The sequence below is a fragment of the Corvus brachyrhynchos genome, unplaced genomic scaffold (genome assembly GCF_000691975.1).
Source record: "Corvus brachyrhynchos isolate BGI_N302 unplaced genomic scaffold, ASM69197v1 scaffold633, whole genome shotgun sequence".
NCBI lineage: Eukaryota > Metazoa > Chordata > Aves > Passeriformes > Corvidae > Corvus > Corvus brachyrhynchos.
Window position 1 is genome coordinate 1,454,478 of NW_008237435.1, and position 22,984 is coordinate 1,477,461.

At 37.7% G+C, this 22,984-nt stretch overlaps 2 protein-coding genes across 2 annotated transcripts in view; one reads left to right on the forward strand and one right to left on the reverse strand.

Annotated features, from left to right (window-relative positions):
* The window catches only part of SBSPON (somatomedin B and thrombospondin type 1 domain containing), a 10,797-nt gene extending 5,875 nt beyond the window's left edge, over positions 1-4,922 (forward strand). Inside the window, exons 2-5 of the mRNA XM_017731224.1 lie at positions 1,157-1,351; positions 1,923-2,013; positions 2,839-3,015; positions 4,383-4,922. Of these exons, the coding sequence (XP_017586713.1) occupies positions 1,157-1,351; positions 1,923-2,013; positions 2,839-3,015; positions 4,383-4,500 (581 nt within the window). The 3' untranslated portion in view covers positions 4,501-4,922. The remainder of the gene's footprint in view (positions 1-1,156; positions 1,352-1,922; positions 2,014-2,838; positions 3,016-4,382) is intronic.
* Positions 4,923-5,604: 682 nt separating this feature from the next.
* On the reverse strand, positions 5,605-22,903 carry TERF1 (telomeric repeat binding factor 1). Its single transcript, XM_017731206.1, has 10 exons — positions 22,837-22,903; positions 18,844-18,974; positions 17,655-17,741; positions 15,705-15,854; positions 13,520-13,626; positions 12,298-12,363; positions 12,174-12,217; positions 11,090-11,154; positions 6,676-6,859; positions 5,605-6,094 (listed from the first exon to the last, which is right to left on the reverse strand). The coding sequence occupies exons 1-9, from the start codon at positions 22,901-22,903 to the stop codon at positions 6,701-6,703; spliced, it is 876 nt and encodes a 291-aa protein (XP_017586695.1). The 3' UTR covers positions 5,605-6,094; positions 6,676-6,700.
* Positions 22,904-22,984: the final 81 nt, after the last annotated feature.

The following is a 22,984-nucleotide window of genomic DNA, read 5'->3' on the forward strand; positions in this document are numbered from 1 at the left end:
GTAGGGAAATGATTGCTTATCCCCAGAGAATTCTTCCACTTGATGGATGCCCATGTGTGAGACATTTTTCTTATCTGCTCTTTCACTGCTCTGCCTGCCAAGGCTGTGCAGATTTGAAGTTTCCAGGTGGAGGGGTTGTATTTGTTCCATCAGAGATCATCCTCCTCCAGTCCCTCAGGGCTCGGCCTGCAGTACAGTTTTGAAACTCTGTAGTATTCATTCTACCTGCTAAAGGGAAAATTGTGAGGCCATACAGTTTTCAAAACCAGGGACTTGGTGTTCCTGGAGATGAGGCAGAGGAGAGCAGTTTCATGGAGATATGAAATGGCTGTGTGTTTTTTACAGTTGCATATTGTTTTAATGGACAAATACTGTGAAGACTTCTGTGTTATGTAGCTTCTCACTTAGGAATAATGTATCTTCCACCTGTTTTTGTATTCTAGGAGTGACGCTGCAAAACCTTTTCTTCCTCTGCCTGAGGGCAATGCAGTTTCTTACAATTCTAAGTTTACTTTGAAAATAATGGTACTTTCCCCAACATTTTTGATTAAGTTCCGAGGCAGTTTGTGATCCATGAGAACTGAAATTCAAATATCCAGTGGACTGTTCTATAGTTGGAAATGAGCAGGACCTGTGTTAAAACAGGGAAACAAAGCTACGGCAGTGGATATATTTCAGTGTTGAGGAAAAAGGAGTTAGAAATTGATCTGAGGGGAATCAAGCGTGCTGCTACTTAATGTTCCAGCCTTTACAAAAAAAATCTGGTGGTGTAGGAACTGCCAAGGAAGGTCAGACCAGTCTGGTGTAGATAATCCATGAGCTGGTCTCCTTTGAGGCTTCTGCTTTATGCTTCAGAAAAGGGTACAGAGGAACCCCACAGCTGTAGTGAAAGGTTTTGATGAGGGGCTATTTCTTTGTGGACAAGGGATGGAATAGGGAGCCAACCATTGCAGGCAGGTTTGAATGTTCAATTTGAGTAAGCAAACTCCTGGAAGAGTGTTTAAACCCATATAAATAAAATTAGAAAAGAGAAAGTAAAAAAACCCAAACCGAACAAAAACCCCCTTAATATAATCTTATTATCTCAAGCTTTTGAGAGCAATTAGGATAAAACAGATGTGTTAACTACTAATAATGTTTTAATACTGCTTTGCAGCTATTCCCTGTGTTGTGGGGGAGTGGAGTCACTGGAGTGGCTGTGCAGAACAATGCCATCCTGGGTTGCGGATACGTAGGCGCTATGTACAACAGGAACCTAAAAACGGTGGGGAACCATGTCCAGCTCTGGAGGAGAAGGCTGGCTGCCTGGAATACCTGACTTACCAAGGGGAGGACTGTGGCCATGAACATGGTATTCTCTCTTTGATCTCTCTGCTGTACATTGTGTCCATCACAGCCATCATAAATTTTACTGATATCAATGAACTGCAAAAAGAAAAAAAAGCATCTATCTGCAGTTAGCTTGTTAAAAGTACAATTTAGAACTTTACTTTCTACTGTGATATTGCTTTTTATTCAATACTTTGTTTTCCTACTCTGGCTTTTCATAATTTCTATTAAGCAAACAACTAAGCTGCATGTATTCCTGCAGTTGGATATAAGTATCAAATTATCTCTGTGCAAAGTTAGAGCACAAATTCAGTATGAAACAGGAAACAGTACTCCTTGTGGGATTCCAGCACATCCTGTTTCCTCACAGACTAGATTGCATGTATTTTTGATATTCTTCTTCTGAGTAAAGAGAGAGCTTAGCTGTAGGGAATGGGGCTGAGGTCCAATGTTGCCAAGATTTTATCACTTTTTCTATAAAGTGAGCCAGCATCACCATGCACAAGCTCCTGATTCATTCACCCACTGTTACAGTAACTGAAATATGACTCAGCTGTGCCTTGCTGTTTTACCATATCTGTTTTCTTCCTCAGTTCCTGCTTTCATAACTACCTCTGAATACGGTAAAGAAAGAAAAAGACGAGCAGCATCTTCTCTCTGGCCTTCAGACAAAGAAGCAGCAGGGTAATCTATTTATTATATGTATGTGGGTCATCTTCTTCAATAGAAAACAGCTGGCTACAGAGAAAAATGTAATCAAATTTGCAATAATTAAACAATAAGCTATAGCTTGTACTGGTTTTCTCTCCTGCTGTTTATTTGCATGTTCTAGATGTTGTTTTTTATTACTTGCTAATTGTCCTGAATTAGACATTGGGATCATGGTAAATCTGGTGATAGCTGCTTTTGAAAGCCAACAGTAAACAATGCTAAAACAGAGCTGAATGTATCCTAAGTGTAAGTCTGAGAAATTAGGTGTAAGTCTGTGAACAAAGTAGGCTGAATGTGATGGGTCTCAAGAGACCTTTTTTTTTAAACTATTTGACACAAGCAGTAAAAAATTTTGCTTAGTTACCGGTAGAGATGGTTAGGAAGTTTAAATTAGGCTATTACTAGGTCTGTAATGCTCATAATGCTTTGTCCTGTGCTGTTTTCCCTAGAAAAATAAAACTCAGCAATATTCTTAAAGTTTCTTTTCCATTTTCTTTCAGCAGCATAGAAAGAAAAAATATGGGTTACGGAGATATTTTTCAAAATAATTTAAGAATACAGAATACTACCAGAAAGTGAGATTATACATAAAGCACTGGACTGGGGCATAGAATGAGAAATAGTTTACATAATATTTTTAAGAATCCAGTGATTAGGTTAGGGTCAGAAAGAGATTTGTTAATAATGATGATGTCTAACTTGCACTTCAGAAGCACCACCCTTGTGATATATAAGTCCATTCAAAGTGCTTAGCTCGTGCTTCATCTATGATAATTTGGTACTTTTCCTTCTGAGCAGGTACTGTGTGGAGTTCAGGACAGAATCTCTCTCACGCCACTGTGCTTTGGAGACGCGTCCGTACAGGCGCTGGATGCAGTACCTGCGCGAGGGACACACCGTGTGCGTCGCCTGCCAGCCCCCGGCAATGAGCACGGACACGCAGCGCTGCTCCGGAGATGGACACAACGCACATGGGTAAACAGAGCCAGCTGCAGCTGCCTCTTCTGTAGCAAAACCCAGTACAGGAGTTTGAACATCTCAAGACCTCATTAAAAGCTGCATTTTATTACACCTAAAACATGGAACAGCCCATATCATTTGTAGAGCTGAGAAGGTTTTACTCTTTCAGTTCTCACAGAAATCACTTTTAAAACCTAGATAAAATTGGGAAGTAATTTCAACATAAGAGTTCAATGCTTTGGTTTATTCACTCTTGTGAAGAGATGATGGAACCTCTGTAGTGGAAGAGGACTGTAGGAGCCTGGGGGGGTTGGACGGTCGGGACAGACGGAGACGAGAGATCTCTGAAGTCAGATCTTGGAACATGCGGTTTATTGCAAAGGGCGTGGGTACAGGGGCACTGCTTAGAGCTGCCAGCCGCAGCTCGGAGCAGGCCCAAGAGAGCAAGAGTGTAAAAGTAAGAGCAAGTAGGTAAGAGCGGAGTAAGAGTGAGCGAAGAGGAAGTAAGTAAGAGAGTAAGGGGGTAAGGGAGTAAGTAGAGTGATGCTGAAGTCCTTGTTACAATACAATAAATCATCTTCTGTACTGAATATTCTAATTGTCACTAACCAATCTAATACAAGATACAAATCCTATAGCATTTATATACAGCCTATAAGAACTGTTATATTACCATGGAGTGTTACATCTTAACTCCTAAAAACTACTCTTTGGACCCCTTCTGCTGAGCTAGTAGGGTCTGCTCTGACCCTTGGACCTGTCTGCAAGCAGAGGGTATTGTTCAATCAAGAGGGGATTACTTCAGTGGCCATACCATTGTTTTCCAGTTGTTCAGTAACTAAGACTTGGTATCTCAAAGGTGGCCTTCATTTCGATGTCGCTTACAGTTTTCATATTCCCAAAATCTTTTGTCAGGCAATCATATTTATGAGGCTTTCCTGTTTCATCTTCCCCAACAGAGGACTTTTTACAGCTATGGGCACTTTTACTTAAAAAGGGTATTTCCTGCCATAGTCCAAATCTGACTGCAGGTTTAACAGTGGTGGATTGATACTCCCCTCAAACCTATAGACCTGGTTTTTAGAAAAGTAATTGTGAAAGTAGACATTTATTATTCAGAACTGATTTTTATTTGATCCATACATTTATTAATATGCATACTACTTAATACCTCTACAACCAGCTACTCAACCCACCATCCTGGATACTATATTTAGGAATATAATGTCTGCTGCAGAAAGAATTTTAAGAGCTAGATGAGTTAATTAAAGTCTTACATGATTAAACAAATCCAATCTTCTGACATTTTATACAACACAATCCAGTAACACGAAATACACAGCTTTTAATCTTCTAATTTTTCATTTATTGTCACATTTCAGAGATAAAATCTTACACTGGGAAGCAATTGGCAACTCTCAGTGCCAAGGAACCTGGAAGAAGATCCGACAGCTGGAACACTGTTCCTGTCCCCTGGTGCATAGTTTTATTTTTACATAAAGGTTTAAAAGACCTTTAAAATGGCAACAAAAAGAATAAGAAAACTTAACACCAACGCCAAGAAATCTACACCTTCCTGCTGCATTTTCTGGAGCCTTAGTAAATTTTGAATGAGTCGGAACTTCGGCAGAAGCATTCAGGAAACTCTCTCTGCCTTAATACAAAATGCTAAGACTGATCTCTGTATTAGAACACTAGAAGCATGTTTCCACGTTTCTCTTCTGTAATTAAAGAGCTAATGTTTCTAACCATAGTAGTTGTATTTCCTGAAGTTCTCCATCTTTACTGGCCACAGCCCTGTCTACAGGCACTGCTCCTACTCAATAGTGAGCCAGCCAAACATTTTCAAGTCTGAGAATAGTTACTGTCAACATTTAATAGCAAGGGTGAATAAAAATGAAATTTTTGAGAGCTAAAATTTATTTCAGTTTAGGTCTTTTGTTCCTCTCCGGTACCATCTAGACAATTTTTTACACTGTAACTGCATGAGTATCCTTCCTCTATCCTTCCTTTCATATTCAGCCACCTTCATGAAGACATGTATCTAGTCAGCATTGTTAAGGAACTGATCTCCTCAGCACTTGATGTCACTAATACACAGTGTGACTTTCCTGGCAGATGAACTTAAACAACACTTTGTGACTAAGGCCTTGGCTAAGAGTAAAAAAACTACTAGTTAAAATGCTCATCTACAATGATTAACATGGAAACCTGCAACATCTGAGCACTGGCAAGACTGCTATGCAGGTTGAGAAAATACCGTGTTAAGATATGCAACATCTCAATGCAACATAAAGACTCCTGCTTGGTACTGTTTCTAGCACCTGCTGAAGAAACCAGTGTGTCTTGGCAAGAATGAAGAAGGTGATCTGGTTGAGGTCCTGTCCACAGTGTGTTGTGAAACAAACCTTTGAAATGTATTTTACCATTTTATCTTAATGAAAGCAGGCCTCCAAAACAGAAAGCAGAGAGATTATCTTAATACTTCCTGAACACTTCAACCTTCAAGAATATATGTTTTCTTTTGTCATGGGGAAAATTATCTTGGAGAGCTTTGTTTTATTATGACCAATTCAGACAGGTGCTTTTCCTTGTAAGGTTCTTGGAAAATAAAAACCTTAGCCAAGAAAAAAGAAAACTGAATTCAAGGGATTTCATTTTTAAAAGAATGCTGTATTTTGTTAGTTCAAGTCACTAGATTCACACCAGCATGACAGTAGAAAGCATGAGTTTTCTGAGATTGTGGAAATCCCTTCCAAACGATCTGAATCCAGAGAGACAGGACAGTGCCATCATCCATCTGTTCCACTCTCCCATGAGCAAGACAGCTGCAGTGGCCAGTAGATACCTTGATAGTGACCCCAATCAAAGTGTATCTTCGCTTGCTGCCATCGCGGACAGGGACAGTGGAGAGCGCAGATGAGATGTGTCCCGTGAGCTGTGCTATCAGTGACACTGTAGGCTCATTATTGAGTCCCACTTCAGCCATGTGTTTTTGAGCTTTCCCTTTCCTGCTGGTCTGGAAGAAGTCATTTGTCACGAGGCAGGTGGCACAAGATAATCAAGAATGCTAAGTGCTAATATAAGCCTGTTCCTTTCCATGTGAAAAAAAACCGCAAACAAATAAACCAGTAACTTTGTTACTTGCAAGTACAACATTATATGAATTTACACATTTTTAACAGCAGAAAAAAACCCCCAGCAAACTATCAGCTCATAAAATTAGCAGTACTAATACATACTTTTTGGTACAACAGAGATGTACAAGTCTGACCAAAATTTCAAAGTGAAGCAAAACAAATTAAAATGGGTTATATGGAAGGAAGTAAAATTATGAAAAGGTCAATCTAAAAAGAGATACAGCCCTTTAAAAATACAGAACACTTGACTTTGTATTAGCCTCTATCAAGCTAATGATGTTGCCAGTCAGCTCTAATATTCCTATTTACATAAGAGACCTTTCTTAAATCACTGCAAACATTGTCCCATTTCAGAATCTAGGTCGTTTATTATTGCATGTAGCTAAAAGGCCAGACTTTACGTTTAAGTCATCATTACCAGAGCAAGTGAGGTTACATGACTGTGTTACAACTATTACTATTGTGTTTCATGTTTTAGGACAGCAACACTGCTGTCCACGCTGAGACTAAAATAAGAGATAGAGTAGGTCCTTACATAGGGAAAGGTCAAGCAGTCCAAATCAGCCTTGTCCAATCTTGCTCAATGTTCTCCACCGGTCTTTCAACATGACACTTGTTCGGTTGTTGAAGTTACCATGGGCCAAAATTTTAGCCCAGTTACCCACTCCGAACTCCCTCACTCCTGATTTCAGCTCCAAGTCTTCTTGGCAAGTCCATCGCTAGGGCAAGAACAGAGAAAGGTATTACTGTAAGAGGTAACCTTATAGTAAATATGAAAGCAAGTTTTCAAACAGTTCTCTAGTTATTACAGAGTATGATGTGAGAGGGATTTTTTTTGAGCACCATATCTTGAAATGAGAGATAAATGATAAATTTTTAACTGAATCTGTAGAGCTTTATGAGGGCTCCCAAAGGGGACCTGTGTAAATAAAGCCTTTGGTTAATTGGAATAACTGGATCAGAAGTAAAAAATGTTTATACAACATTACAAGAGCCATAAGAACTGTAAATGGCTGAATCTGAAGGCCTAAAATTTATAGGTTGGTGGAATAAAAGAAAGGTTGGTTTCCCAGAGTATGTATAAAACCTCCTCCTAATAAGTAACAGATCACTTCCAACTACCAAATGGATAAATGGTGTTGGCTGTAAAGCAGAAGGGAACATTAGAGAATCATGTTAATGGCTCACCTTTACAACTGAAATCCTCAAAATTGTGAAGAACTGGGCAGAAAGGGAAATGCAGGTGCAAAGGAATAGCCTCAAAGCCAACTAGCAGATCTGGTAAGTGCAAGGAAGTGTGAATAACAGGGGAACAAACATCACTTAACTCTGAAAATAACGTACCCAGTGGAAATGTAAATCTTATGGCTGCTGTCTTTACACAAATGCATACCCTCCTGCTTGTGCACAAGGGAGGATGAGCAGGAATACCCAGCCAGTATGACTGTCAGTGGCACAAAAAGTCTATGTGTTAAATGCCACATCCACAGACATAGGAAGAAAAAATAAATTTATTTCTTAATGACATGGAATCCTTCTGGGATCTTTAAAAGATTCCGCTCTTGTAAACAACATCAATTCAGTCTCTGGGAATGGGCTAAGTGACAATTTTGAGTACTATTCTGCATGGTTCCACCCTTCTGTTGAATTTAAACCTTTAGAAGTAGCAGCAGCACTCAGACGTGAAAGGGGGTGTCTCTGAGGGGGAAGGAGCTTGGATAACATTCAGCCTCAAAACTGTATCAGATCAAGACTGTATCCTGGCTATTCTCCAAAAAGTGCAAGCTGAGGTGTGTAAAGACCAAACATCACATCTCAAAGCTGGATTGCTTAATGCAAATATCAGGGCCTCTTCAGTAAACTCTGAACACTGACAAACCTCACTAAGTAGTGAAAAAATTACAAGTAATACTAGTTCGACTGTATTTCTGAACAGTTAGGAACCTAAAACTTCTCTAAAGTAGTCTACCCTTTATCAAAAATACTTCCTTTTTCCAATTCTTCCTGTTCCACAGATCTTTTGCAACATTAGCAGTGAATAGCTTTTTTTTTTTACTATTATTAAAAGGCCAGAGATTCCATTGGAATCACGTAGTTCATCTCATTTCAGAGCATGCCAGAAAACTTTCCTAAATAAAATCTTTATTCAAGTAACACAGTTATGCTTGACCTACAGCACCAGATAATTCAAATACTTCCATCAACAGAGACAATCACAACCCTTGTTACTTGCAATGATTAACTATATTTGCTGTTAAAAGGGCTGTTTTTAGCTTGTTTTGATTCTGAATTGCTTATATTGAGGTTTTTTAAAAAATAAATTTTTTCCATTTACCATATAAATAAGGGGCCTGCTTTACAGGTAAATCAGGGACTGACTCATTTTCTTTTCACTGAGGAACTGCACAGAGCAGTAACTTGCCCCTTGCCCCACTCACTGACAAGCTCTCTGTCCCTTCTGGGACAGAATTTATGTAGAGTCCAGCTTTGCATTGTTACAGGACTGGTTGAAAGCCTGGCCATAACGCAGCACTATGCTTGAGCTCACATCAGCACAGTGCCTGGTCCACAGCAGCGTGACATCTGGCCAGCTCAGAACACCAGCAGAGCAAGCTTGAGTTTGCCAGGCAGAATGTGGAGACATTCCCTCACATATCTATAGATCGTGTTATTCCTTACAGTCAGTTCTATTTTAGTAACCTGTCTTCCTTTATGCATTATGGGACTCTGCTCTAGAGTTTTCTCCTTCAGCTGTAAATATATGGGGTTTTTTTCCATACAAGTCTGACTAAATTCTTAATACCCAGATTTTCAGACACATTGTTTAATTTAAATAAATTGCCATCCAGATTTTAGACAACTCAAAGGATTTGCCATATACTTACTGTATGTAAAATTGAGTACAAACAGTTCCCTAAATTCTGTGACACTTGCATCCCCTAATTTAGGAATGAGAAAATAAAGTATGTGTCCATTCAACTGCAGATTGTTCTATGCAGCTAACTGAAAACACTGCAATGAAAGGCTGAAAATGGGCACTGAACCATTGCAATGAAATGCCATGTACAAAACAAGAGCAAACAATGCCAACATTGAATGAGGGACTACATGGAAAAGGAAGTTCTAGAAGTCAACAGCTCTGACATTCATTGCATTCTTTCATGCATATGGACAATTTTATAACCCAGATGATTAAGCAGAGGAGCAGATTTATTGTTTAAAAGGCCAATTATCATTGCTTTCTATAAAACTTTTATGAGGTTTCAGTGGCAGGGAGTAAGGCATAAATATCACAGATGGAGCAAAGGCCTACAACTTTTTTAAGTGTTGAAAGAAACACAGTTCTGAATCTCAAGTTTCATTTAAGTTCTTTTAAAATTTTCAATGCCACTGTCAGATGCAGTTCCTGCAATTTTAGTCTTTATATTTCAATTAAGGTTCAACTATAACAACATAATTAAGCAAACAACTTCTATTTTTTTCTAACAAGATGTGTGTGTAAGCCCTAGACCTAGACACAGTGCTTGTAGGTGACCCCATAACAGACTAGCTCAGCATAAAAATATGTGAATACAAAGCTTTCATTAGCTCTGTGTCTTTGTGGTCCAAATAGTTTAATTCTTGATGTTGAAAACAAGCTTGATGGAAGTGTTCATGCTTACCAGCAACTGGCTAACAAGGTACCTATCCAAGTATATGCTGGAATAAAGTAATTATGTCTTTGAAGGCAAAATCCAAATCCAGTAAGTGCTGCTTGTTTTTTTTTTTTTTTAAAGGGAACTGGTTGTATCTGCAAGTTTAAAGAGGTTGTCAGTGATTTAACTATTCCTGAGATTTGTGAGAAAGTGAAAAACTGTTTATAGGGGCTTGAACTTCAAGAATAAATGAGGTCTCATTAGGACCTCAACCAGTTTGAGGATAGCATGTAACTGAAGATTTAACCAGTACTTCAACTTAAAGAAATAGGAGTAAGTACAATTCTCCTCTAGAAAAAAAAACAAAAAAAACCAAACAGAAGCAGATTTGGTCTTCCCTATTATATGGAAAATGAAATATCAAAATGAACACCAGAAAAATGAAACAGCTCACATCAAAATGGATGTACACTGCACTTTATACTTGCACTATTATCTAAACAGAAAGACTCCACATTGTTTCCTAAGAAATATTATGAAGAGGAATCCAACAATGGCAATACATTTATTTAATGTTAATTTCTTCAGTTATCATGATAAAGTGCTGAACACTTATGAAGGAAAATTGGCTATAAATAAAAATTAGCTTGAAAGACCCCAACATCAAATCAACTTCAAATTACATTCTATTAAGGCATACATTTCTATACTTCCCACCAATAGGGAATTCTAGCATTAGTGAACACAGCAGGGTTATTTTCAAGTAATTCAATGAAGTAGGCTTACCCATGAAGAGAACACAAAAGACCATTTGAAATGTAGCATTATAAGAAGACCCTACCATTTCGTTTATAAAAACTAGAATAGCTTCTCAAGTAAGTATGTTTTTACCGCACATAAACAAAGTATTGAATTACAAAATTGCTAAATCTTTAACCTTCTAAGCTGGAAAACAAGTAGCCTCTGATATTTGCCCAAAATTCTCACAGGCAAATGACATCCTGAATTCTTTAATCCAAACCGTGGAAAGAATTTTTTATTTCAAACTAAGCTTTGGTAACAGTGTATTTCAACAAATATAAAAGGCTTGGAAGCATTAGCATCAATACTTGAGACAGCAAAAAATATGTTTTATTTCCTGTCTTTAAAAATAAAAGGACTGTAACCATTTCAGGAACTGTAGCACTTGAGTTATCTACAGAATCTTAAATATAAGCACTAGATTTAAAAGTTAGATTAAATAAAGCTGAGAAAAAAATTCTGTGCAGTGCAGATTCATTTTACCTCAATGTAGAAGAGAGAGTAGGTACAAACCTGTCTTTTTCGGCTACAAGCCAAAGAAACTCCATTTTTTTCCACATTTTTCATGTTGTTAAGACCTAGAAGACAGTTAATATACATCCAGAACAATGAGGAGTCAACATCAAGGCAGGAGTTTTGCATTCTACCATTTACACATGACAAGAATGTACACTATTTTGAGATGCTTTGACTGACTGGGAAAATTTCAGAGTCTGTTAACATATAAATATACATTTATATACGAATACACATGAATCTTGCCATAGTTCAAGGGCTTCAAAAAATAGGCTATTCAAAAAACCCACTGTATTTTCTATACAATAGAGCTCACAGAAGAATTATATTTTAAACACTTAGGTAAAAATTGGTACATAATAATAAAACATTTCATTTTGGTAAAAACATTTTTACTATATGCACTGCTCTCATTTTACATAGAGAGAATGGGAAGTAACAACCAGTCAGAGCTATGATTCTTAGTACACAAATCCTTCATTTCCAAGTACGTGTATCAGGTTTTAACTGTGGAAAGCATTCAAGTAATCTTAAGAGTTTGTCCTTCCATGTACAACATGGCCACATGCAAGAACTAGATCATCTCTCTGTGGTAAGAGGGTGCTATTCATCTTAAGAGCTTACTTGTAAGTATGGTATTATCTGTCTTGTTAGGTTTTTAAGAAGTAATACTAGGAAAATGCACACACATCCTAACTTTGTGCACTTTACAGTACAATTTGTTTTTCCAATCAGCTAATTTCTTTAGTTCCTTCCCAGTCAAGTTATCTAGCACAGAATTCAGAAAGAAATTAATTTCAGTACTCCTCCGGCAGCTTTCTTTTGCACAGAATACCTGAGTCTCATAAACCAACCAAGCTAACCAGAAAATAGTGAATGATTTTGCAAAATTAATTGCTAGAGAACCTTACCCACTTCTCAGCATCCTAAATACGGCAACCACCAAACCTGCATTTGTACAGGAACCACACGCAACTTGGAGTGTTTTTATCTGCCACAACCAGTTGTGCATTAACCCAGTCACATTGGATAGCAGTCAGAAGTAAGTGTTTGACATGACTGTTTTGAAAGTAATACTCACTCTGAAGAACTCTGCTCTCTTTGGGTTTCTGTCCCAAATGTCTCCTGCAAAGAACACAGATCTGAAGTAAAAACACAAAGAACTTGATGAAAAGTCTATGACCAAGAGCAACAACATTTTTTACCTTAGTGTGGGGTTTTTTATGTCTCCGGATGACTGACTTGTGATACACTGTTCCTCTTTTATCAATCTTAAAAAAAAAAAAGACAAAAAAAAAAAAAAATCTATTTCCTAGGCAGCAACTTGCCATTTATATGATTCAACAATATTTAAATGAAAAACTTCTCTACAGAAACAGTGGCATACCATCAATAACTGCATCAATGCATTCACCTTCTTAACTTTGCCTCCTTATACCTGGAGGAGAAATACAAAACCACAGAATCTGCTGAGTTGGAAGGGATGCACAAGGATCACCGAGTTCAGCTTTTAGCCTTGCACAGACATCCCCAGGAGTCACACCATGTGCCTGAGACCATTGTGTAAATGCTTCTTGAACTCTTGTGGTGCTACGACCACTTCCTTGGGTAGCCTGTTCCCAAGACACTACACATTTAAGATGCAAGGCATTTTGCACATCTATTTTTTCATTACAAATTATTTCCATAGGTTTTTTGAACGAGTCTTTCATCATGTCTCTCAGATGTAATTGTGTCAGGAGTTGCCCTTCTAAAAAAACAAATTAAAAAAATCTTATGACTTGTCTTCCTCTATACTGTCTGCGACAGCCAATTTGCTTAACTAAATGATGTCAAGTACAAAATGAAGAAATACAGACTCTATCCCAGCTAAAGACTGCAACTTATTCTCCCTGAAAAACAAGTGGTGAGAAACCTAGAATATTAGCATTTTCCAAAATAATAATGTAATTGTTCTGAACGTTTGTACTGTCAGGATCATGAAGCAACATAACTATTTCCCTTCATACTAGTATCATTAAGGGGTCAGCTGTAAGGAAAATGAAACAGACTGATTCCATTTCCTTATTCTTTTTCTTCTTGAGATGATCTGTAGCCTGAAATTAGAACTAAAAGGAGTTCAATCAAGCACTTATAAAGAGAAGTCTTTTTATGCTTTTATTATTATAGACTGACAGCTGTTTAAATTGCAAATTGTGCAACATCACAAATAATTAAACTTAATGACAAGCTATTTGATGTAAATGCCAAAAGTAACAACCACAGAAGAGCACAAAATTAAAAAAAAATAGGGAATGTGCTTGTAGCTAATTTTCTATTGGACAGCAGTTTGGAATTTAACATCCTTCCTTCTACCTATTCTTTGTTCTACAAGTTTCATGTTACTATCCAAGCACATCCCTTAGCAGTATAATACTTAATACAAACCTTTGCTTTGTTTCCAAATCACTTTTGTCATTTTCATTGACTTCCAGAGGTCTGTTTTGCCATGCTGTTGCTTCCAACCCTTTAGACGCCACCTGTTTTGTGGCTTCCTGTGCGAGATGGAATTGATATCTTAAAATTAAAGCCAGACAGTACCTAGATAGGAGTTTGCACTAAGATTAATATATATACTTTTTATTAGGACTAACAGTGCTTATTTCACAGACCTTTCAGAGGTAATAACATTAAACTAAGTAGTTTCAAAACAACTTTAGCATGTTAAGTTGAAATCCATAAAGACCTTTATCAATTAATAACTTGGAGAAATTTTAGTCATAGCTACAATTGATTTTTATATGGACACAAAGAAATACAATGAATACTTGCATAATGACTGAACTTATAAATGTGTGAAGTAAACTGCAGAGCTTAACTAAGGCTGCAAATACTATCAAAGTACTCCAAAGTCTGTTTTTTATAACTAAGTTAGAAACAAAAACTGACAGGTCTCAAGTTTATCTAGTTCTGTAGCCCATGGCAGGATAAAGCATACATGTAACACTTTGAAAAGCCCTGTCTAAGCAGACCTTAGGCTTGTAATATAACCTGTTTTGCATTGGCAAAAAACATTTCTAACATCCTGCTCAAACTTTTAGCCACAAACTAAGATTGTTTCTCCTCCATTGCTAAGAGAAAGAAGTAGTAATTCATTACTCTTTATGGAGTACCTAAAAAGGGCCTGCCTACTACACTGAATAAAGATGGAACAAACTTCTTAGCAAGGCCTGTAGTGGTAGGACAAGGGTTAATGCTTTTAAACTAAAAGAGGGTAGATTTGGACTAGATATAAGGAAGAATTTTGTTTTATTTATGATGAGTGCCAAAACATGGAACAGGCTGCCCAGCAAGGTGGTTGATGCCTGATCCCTGAAAACTTTCAAGGCCAGGTTGAATGAGGCTCTAAACAACCTGATCTAATTGAAGGTGTCCCTGCTTATTGCAAGGGGATTGGACTAAACGATCTTTAAATGTTCCTTCCAATTGAAGCTATTCTATGATCATACTTCTACATCTGGCACTAGAAGAAAGAGAAGAGAGATTAACAGTTAGAGCTAGAGTGTTCTTCTATAGAGAACGCAAGGTACACTGCTGGGAAATCACTGTGTGCTGTACAGAAGTGGGAATTCTTCACAAAGCTGTCTCCTCCATGGGCCAGAATAACTGTTCAAAGAAAGATTTGCAATGTGGGTGCAGACAGTAGGACAAATGTGCAGGAAGTGGGGGTGAGTGGGGCAGTGAGGGCCTTAGGCATGCTAGTTTGGAGTTCTGAGCCTTCTCTGACACCTCCAAGCCTCCACCTCCTCTTAGACTCAAAGAAATAGCCTTGAAAAATACACTTGAAAACTGACAGTAGAGTGAAACCATTAAAAAGTATTCATTGTATTATACTTTGAATGTATTTAATAAGTTGTCTAGTCTCTCTGGTAAGAAAATGAAAAACACAGAGGAACTTCAGGATTGTTTATTTAAAATTTGCTTCTTATTACCTTTAGACGTCTGTGCTTTTGTAATTGAATAATTCAATATTCTTTTATACGAAGTAAACATAAGAGAAATTCTTTACAATCCTCCTGAAGATGAACTGAAGAAAGAATGTTGTTCATGCCAATTTTAAATCACTTTTGAGCAAGACTGTTTGTAAGAAACATTTGTATTTACAAGAGAACCGCAATAATAGTTTTCTATCTCCTAACTCCTCTGACATTCCTAAAGCTTTCAGCCAAATTACAGGTCTTGATTTTTTATTTTTAGTATGAGAAGTCATGTAGGCTTAAATAAACATTAAATATAAAGCTACTTTTTAAAGGAGTCCCATATCAGAACTGCTTCTCTTAAACAGATCTTGTTTTAATTACACTATTTTCCTAACTATTTTTCTAATCAAAACAGTCATGGGAAAAACATTCAGAGAAGATATTTTAGAGGAGTCTGGTTCCTACTAACTTTCTCCAAGACATATTAATTAAAACAAAAAGGTTGAATATAAGACAATCCAAAGGAAGGTAAAGTTTCCTTTTCATCTAATACAATAACTGAATATTGCCTAAACAACTCCCTTGAAAGAATAAATCTATTTAATTGAAGCAGGTGACTTTTTTCAAAAGTTCTGAAAATACATTCAACATACCTGTATTAAGAAGTTAGTTTCATTTTCTTTCATGAAAAGTTCAATGTAAGACTTGATTTTACTTATCAAAAGACTGTAACTGAAGTTTTGGAGAAGAGGAACATATGGATCCTTGGTTTTAATTATGGTTGCCAGCTTCACCCTTAAAGGCTAAGAAAAGCACAACTTTATACAACATAAATCCTGCAGTAAACTTGTTATCTATGCTAAACAAGAAATATAGAAAGCTAAAAATGATTATATGGTTTCCTGAATATTCCTATACAACTTCATGCTGCAGTTTGAAAGGCTTCTTAAGTCAACTAGACATAACACCAGGCATTTATCTTCTGTGCTCAGTAATGGTAAAGTGTAACTGACCAGAGATCCACATTTTCATTTCCTTTATGACTAACACTGAAAGCAGGGTTGTCAGTGGAGGAAAAACACCCATAAAAAGCCACTTGTTACTCGCTTCTCTCTTCTCATTTGCTGCCTCAAAAAGGCTGCCATTGAAAGGGGTGTACTGTGTTCAGGAAAAGGACTACTTAGTATAGCAGCATTAAGGATACATCAATACTGATAATCAGAACTTCACATTTTGTCTACCAATCACTCTGAATTTTACAGAAGCAAATATAGCCAGGAGAATTATCTTCTGTGTATAGGCTGCATTTTTATTTATTAATTTGAGTGCTATTATCTACACTTTCCAAACATCCAAATCCTCTGAATGAAAGTATATCCAAAGAGTAAGTTATACACAGGCTACTACTTACATAGAACATGTGTCCTAATATACCAATTGAAGATATAGGCAGCATTTTTAACTTCTTTTCTTTTTGCCTGCAGTCCTTCTATTGCTCTTTTCTCCCCCAGAAAATTCAGATGTGTGCACTATTATATTAAAGAGATATTCACCCAAACTTGCAACTTTCTGAATGATGCAGTCAACTTCAAAGCAGGGGGTGGCCTAAGTCACGTATGTTGTCTTTTCCAGGCAGAGGCATAAGAGCTTTCAGTCTGTACTACAGAAGCTAATGAGTTTTCCTTCGCTGGGATGCTTTGGTACATAGAACACTAATTATCAGAGGTGAAAAAAAGAGCCCACTGCAATAGAACTCAGCAAACTGGCTGTTAGGAGTTATGATGTCTCTACCAGCATGTTTACACTGTCTTTGCTCTGAGAGAACAGTAGTATCAAATTCCCAGAATTTGTAGTGGCATCTCCCTTCTCATATGAAGTGGGAGAGGGGATGAAGAACAACTGCTGCTAGAAGCATTTTACTCCCACAAATCATCCTGTATTGCCTTTAATCTCCTAGCCAGAAATTTCCTTTTGTATTTTAAAGTGCCCAGGTGTGTGTCCCCAGACTATCTTTCTGTTAATGGCCCATCATTGTCCTGCTGCATGACTCAGAGATAACTCCCTCCAGACTATCTTCTGTTAATGAGCCTAATCAACACTTGGCCTCATGACCATTACCCCATTACCCAGAGGGAGGAACCAAGCATCCCATCGTGGATATAATCTGAGACTCTAAACACCAGAGACAACCCTTTCCATTGCATTTCCAAAGGACAGGAGCTACACAGCCACCACTGGACTTTCTGAGGAAGAGCAGACCCTTTTTCTACAGGATCACCGCTTCAGAGGACTGCAGCCACCATTCTACCAGACTGCTACCACCACCCTGCCTAACAGGGTGTCAGGTTGTATCTTGACTCTGTCAGTTTGAACCAGTGTTTTCTTTTAGGTTTTTTTCTTTTCTTTAATTTCCCCATTAAATTGTTATTCTGACTTGGTGCCTCCCACTGGTTTGTTTTCAAACTAGTACAGTGTGAAAGTGACTGCATAGACAACAATGAGATTGAAACTATGCAGGTAGGATTTGCTAGCTTTGGAAGCCCACTCCCCTCTTTCTCCTCTGAAAATCAAGAGCTTTTAATGCAAATTAAGCAAGTTACTACCTTATCTGATTCAGAGTCTGTAAACAGCCTTTCAAGAACTTCAGCAGCTTCCTTGAAATATCTGTTTTCCATATAGACTGCTACAATCTACAAAAAAATATAATTACAAAATATGGTGAAATACTTTCCACCTGAAAAAACAGGAGAAGTACAATTCTACAGTTTTCTAAGGCTCTCAAAATTCAGATGATTATATATTTAAGGGTTACCAACACTTACCTACTTCTAACAGTTGGTTCTGAAATTAGTTCTGAAATTTATTTCAATTGATATCTTTTTTTCAGATTGGCAGCTTCTGAAACAATTGTACAAACAGGAACCACATGAGATAGAAAAAGGTCCCCTGCACAGATCTATTTGATCTGTACTAAAACTGAAAATTCAGTTCAATCTGCTCATAGCCCAAGCTTTTTGTAGAAGGGGCTCTGTTTTAGCAGGATAGAATCATAGAATGTTTAAGGTTGGAAAAGACCTTTAAAGGTGATTAAGTTCAACCATCAACCTAGCACCCACCACCATTAAACCATGTCCTCAAGTGCCATATTCACATGTTTTTTTAAACACTTCCAGGGATAGCATCTCCACCACTTCCCTGGGCAGTCTGTTCCAATGTTGTGCAACCCTTTGTGTGAAAAAAGCATTTTCTAATACCAATCTAAACCTCCCCAGCACAACTTGAGGCCATTTCCTCTTGTCCTGTCACTAGTCATCTGGGAGAACAGACCAACCCCCACCTGGCTACAACCTCCTTTTGGGCAGTTGTAGAATGTGATAAGGCTCCCCCTGAGCTTCCCTTTCTCCAGACTAAACACTCCCAGGTTCCTCAGGTGCTCCTTGTAAGGCTTGTGCTCCAGACCCTTCAACAGCTCCATTGCCCTTCTCTGGACTTGTGCCAGCACCTCAAAGTCTTTCTTGTCCTGAGGGGACAGAACTGGACACAGGATCTGAGGTGGGGCCTCACCAGTGCTGAGTACAGAGGACAGTCACTGCCCTGGTCCTGCTGGCCACACTATTGCTGACACAGTCCAGGTGCCATTGGCCTTCTTGGCCACCTGGGCACAGCTGGCTCATGTTCAGCTGCTGTTGACCACCACCCCCAGGTCCTTTCCTGCCAGGCAGCTTTCCATCTACTCACTCCCAATGAGTAGGTAGCATCCTGAAGGATTGATTATGAGTAAGTCACACAGACCTGAATTTGAATCAAGCGACGAATATCTTCATGAAGCTTTTCCAGTTTAATTTCTTCCTTTTCAAGTAAAGTCCAGAAAGACAGAGCAGATTCCAAAGGTGAGAATCTTTGATCATTTTCAAAATGTAATCCTTAGAGGGGGAAAAAACCAAAGTACTTATAAAAATTAAAGGATAAATTTAAATAGATTACATTATTTATATGTAATAAAGTAATATATATTATACAATTTCAAATCCTTTTTCCTCAATTTTTAGGTGCTTTAAGAAACCTGAAGCAACTGTCTTCTTTTCAGAGAGACTGGTTCTTTCTACCCTTGCTAATAATGACATTACTGTTGCATTTTTCAGGGGATATTATATGTCAGCAATTATTGTTTGCTCAAAATGCCACTTGCAATAGCACTAAGTTCAGCATTAGGTATTTGGGCTGGCATTAATAATACATTAAACTTAGCATCAGATATCACAACATTTGATATTGATGCTATTAATCTTGTAATATAATCACCATGCTAAGTAGTTTTTTTTTCCTGAGTCTATCACTATTTCCATGTCTTAAATTTTTGTTGTATTTGAAGTGCTTAAAGCGAGAGGGAAACTCAAACAGGTCTACACAGGAGTGTCACTGAAAAAGCAGAAGCAACCTTCCATGCCAGAGTACTGCTGTGCCAACACCAAGGTTTGTGCAAACTCCTAGCAAAGGATCAGTGATAGGCTCTGGCAGAAATCTAGCCCAGCCAAATAATCATCCCCTCAACACTCTCAAGCAGTTTCCCAGCCTGGTCATTGCACACCTGCACAAGTGAGTGTGCCAATCTAACAGATGCAGGAGGAGCTGGCAGGTGCACAAGTGCTTTTTTCTCATGGCACTGCCAGCTTAGTTCAAGATGTTCGCTGAACTACAGCCTCACTTGTGCCTTCATTTTATGGTATCAGCAGAATGTCACTCAATAACTTATTCCTTTCACTAAGTATTTTTCATACAGAAGGTAAACAATTTATACAATACTGAAAAGAGAGAAAATATTTTATACCCACTACAATACATCAAACAGTGAAATTTCAAACAATATTATGTGCATATATACATATAACTAAAAAAACCCCACGTGTTTCTGTAATTATTGGCTCAATCAAGTAACCTGACACTTCATATTCTTAATTTTAATAGTGTAAAACCAAAGTATTTAGCTCTTAGATAGCTGACATCTGAAACAGCCTCCTTTGTGTGATCAGCACAGATCAAATATTTTAATAACTAGAAAAAATAGGAGAGCTGCTATATATATATATATTAGCTTTCCATGTACATTGTGCAGCTACACCTGACGTAATACCTACTACACGCATGCAACCTTCCTCACCACACAGGTCATTCTCTACACTGATAAGATAAAAATACACAATGAAGTCATATTCTCGAGTGTTATATACAATAATATAATTTAGAGCATTATCACAAAAATTTCATAATTTGCGTATGTTGAACTATTTTAAATATTAGAATTTGATTCTCCAGCTAAACTAAATCAAGGTGACATAGGAAATTTAATTGTATAAAACAAGACTTTGTGGCATTGCTAGGCTAGAATACACTTTCTTCTTTCATGCTTATGCTTTCAAGACTGCTTCTGAAGTCTTTAAATTCCAATTAGTTTTATCAAACAGTGAAAAAAAAAAAAAAGTTAAAGTCTTCCAGAAACTCAAACAAAATCATCTTGGCTAAATCAACAAGTTGCAAATGCAGCCAAACAGAAGATACGGTAGTGAATAAGAGCCCCAAGGACTTGCTGCCAGCTGAAAGCCTTAGTCTTCTGTAGAAAACATGGGCAGTCATCCTTTTCATCAATAATCTTGCTGAGATACTTTAATCTCTAGAGTTAAATGTGCAGAAAGGAATACATATCCTGAGCTTTACACTTGCAAGTATTGCTCACTAAGAGTGAGACAGTCCTTTCCAGTATATTTCTTTTGTTGATACTACCCTGACAAAAAAAGACTGCTAATTTAAGAAGTATATGGTCATTCAAACCCCATGCAGCTAAATCAGCACAGAATAACACCAGTCCTGCAGACAGCTCAGTCACATATGGAATAAAGAGTGTCCAAAAGGTGGAATTTATTCAATTTACTTATATACAGTTATATCTCTATATAAAAAGATATATAGATATGCACAGTAAAGGCTATGTGAAAGCATCTCTAATACACCTCTGTAAAAGTTCATGCAAATATTTTTAAGCAAGTGAAAAAAAGAATCTTAGTATTTACCAAGCCTTTTTCCTTGTGCAGTTCTTATCAAAAGCTGACAGAGATATACTGTTTTTTTCTGATGTGGAGGTATTTGGGAGAGGCCATTAATAAGAGCTGGAAAAGAAGAGAAAAGTTAAATCAGACTTGTTCCAGCACTGCCACAGTGTGGCTAGACATATACTAGACACCGTGTTATCAGATTTCACTAAATTTCTAATTCCTTAAGAAACCAATGAAGCACACTTAACTAGTATTCTTCCATGCTAAAACAACTTAACATTTAAGAAAGAAAATATTTAAGAAGAAAATATCCTTTTCTGAAGAAGCAGCAGAATTAATCACAGGCTTATATTAATCCAATTCAAAGACCACAGTATCAAATTTAGGTTTTGTTTTGGTAAATAGGTTACTACAAAAGACAGCTGTCTGCTCCAAAGAACACTTCCATGGAATGGCCACAAACCATGAGCCACAGGCAGACTGGTAACACATGTTGCTAGAGCAACTTACAGAACTAAAGGAGTAAAAGCTACATGGAAAGCTTACTCAGAAATGTAAATTTACAAGGGAAATCCTCCTTGCAAGGTTGGAAGGTCGCAAGGATTATTACATATTTTAACATGGGAGCTATCATGAGTTTATTCCCATGATGTGGGTTACTGTGAATTTCTTATGCTAATGTGCTGGACATAGTAATTCATCTTCACAGCATAATACAGAAACATTCAAAATGAAAAGTGAATCACAGAATAGTTGGGGTTCAAAGGAGCCTCTGGATATCATCTGGAACCACTGCATTCCTAGCTTTCTGCACTTGCTTCAGTTTGAATTGACCTTCTTGTTGACAGCCAATCATTATTTCTGTAGGGTCTTTGACACATGCAAGAATAATAGTTCTGTGCTTCTATGAAAAAAACACACCCACTTTTCTAATGCAATCTTATGACTGTGCTTTGCTTTTCCCAAAGACTTTTTCAATACTGACTTTATAATCTTAGCGTGCCAAACTCTTTCCTCTGTTGCTGAACAGAGTAGGAACGAGTTCAGAATTTGCTATTACTTCTTATTTCCATATGACCTTGCACTCTGTACAATTTAATTAATTGTTTCTACTAATCCAGGCCTCAGTCTTCCCAGTTCTTCTCAGAAGATAACTCCAATCTGTTTCTGCATTGGCAGTGTCTCTGCTTCCCACCTTCACAAAACTTCAGTACAATTCTCCTGCTGAGTTGGCAGTCACAAGGCCAAACATAAATATCAAGAAGCAACATATATAATTCAATCTACCAGACCCCCATTCAAACTACTTTATGAAGTTATCTTTAGATTTCTTACCTCTTACCATATCCCATATCAATTTACATAGTAATCATTCTGCATGCCATTGCATTCCACTCGTTGCAGAAATTTAAACGACTCCTACTACTACATTCGAGTCAAGAATATGCACACAGACACAAAACATCCCCCAACGCTCTAACCTGGTATCCTCAGGAAAACTGCTTCTTACAGAAGAAAGCATCGTAAGTTTATCAAATTTATCTGAGACTTAGATATTTACTTCTAGTTGCCAACTACTCTCACTCTAAAGTTTCTTTCTCATTTTAAATATTATGTTTTTCCATTCAAAATTCAGTCACCAGACTTAATTTCACCTCATCTCTGTCTGCCAGATTATAGTTCCGTGAAATATTTCTAGCACTACTGTACTGCCCCCGTGTGCGAGTGCTGCCGATACCATTCAAGCCTTCAACAGGCTCCCTGATAGCCCGGGGGTCTCCGGAACCCCCGAACGAGCTGAGCATCCTCCCAAGACTGCTGACCACGGTGGTCGGCGGGCTACGAGTGCTTTAGCACTCCCACCCTTCGGCGTGCTGGAGGCAGCT

Excerpts from the sequence above, each read along its gene's own strand:
- TERF1 (XM_017731206.1), bottom strand. The coding sequence starts at position 22,903 with ATGCTCAGCTCGTTCGGGGGTTCCGGAGACCCCCGGGCTATCAGGGAG. Across the intron at positions 18,975-22,836 it reads GCCTGTTGAAGGCTTGAATG|GATTACATTTTGAAAATGAT; the intron begins GTATCGGCAGCA and ends TCCCCCTCTAAG. Across the intron at positions 13,627-15,704 it reads AAACTAACTTCTTAATACAG|GAAGCCACAAAACAGGTGGC; the intron begins GTATGTTGAATG and ends CATCTCGCACAG.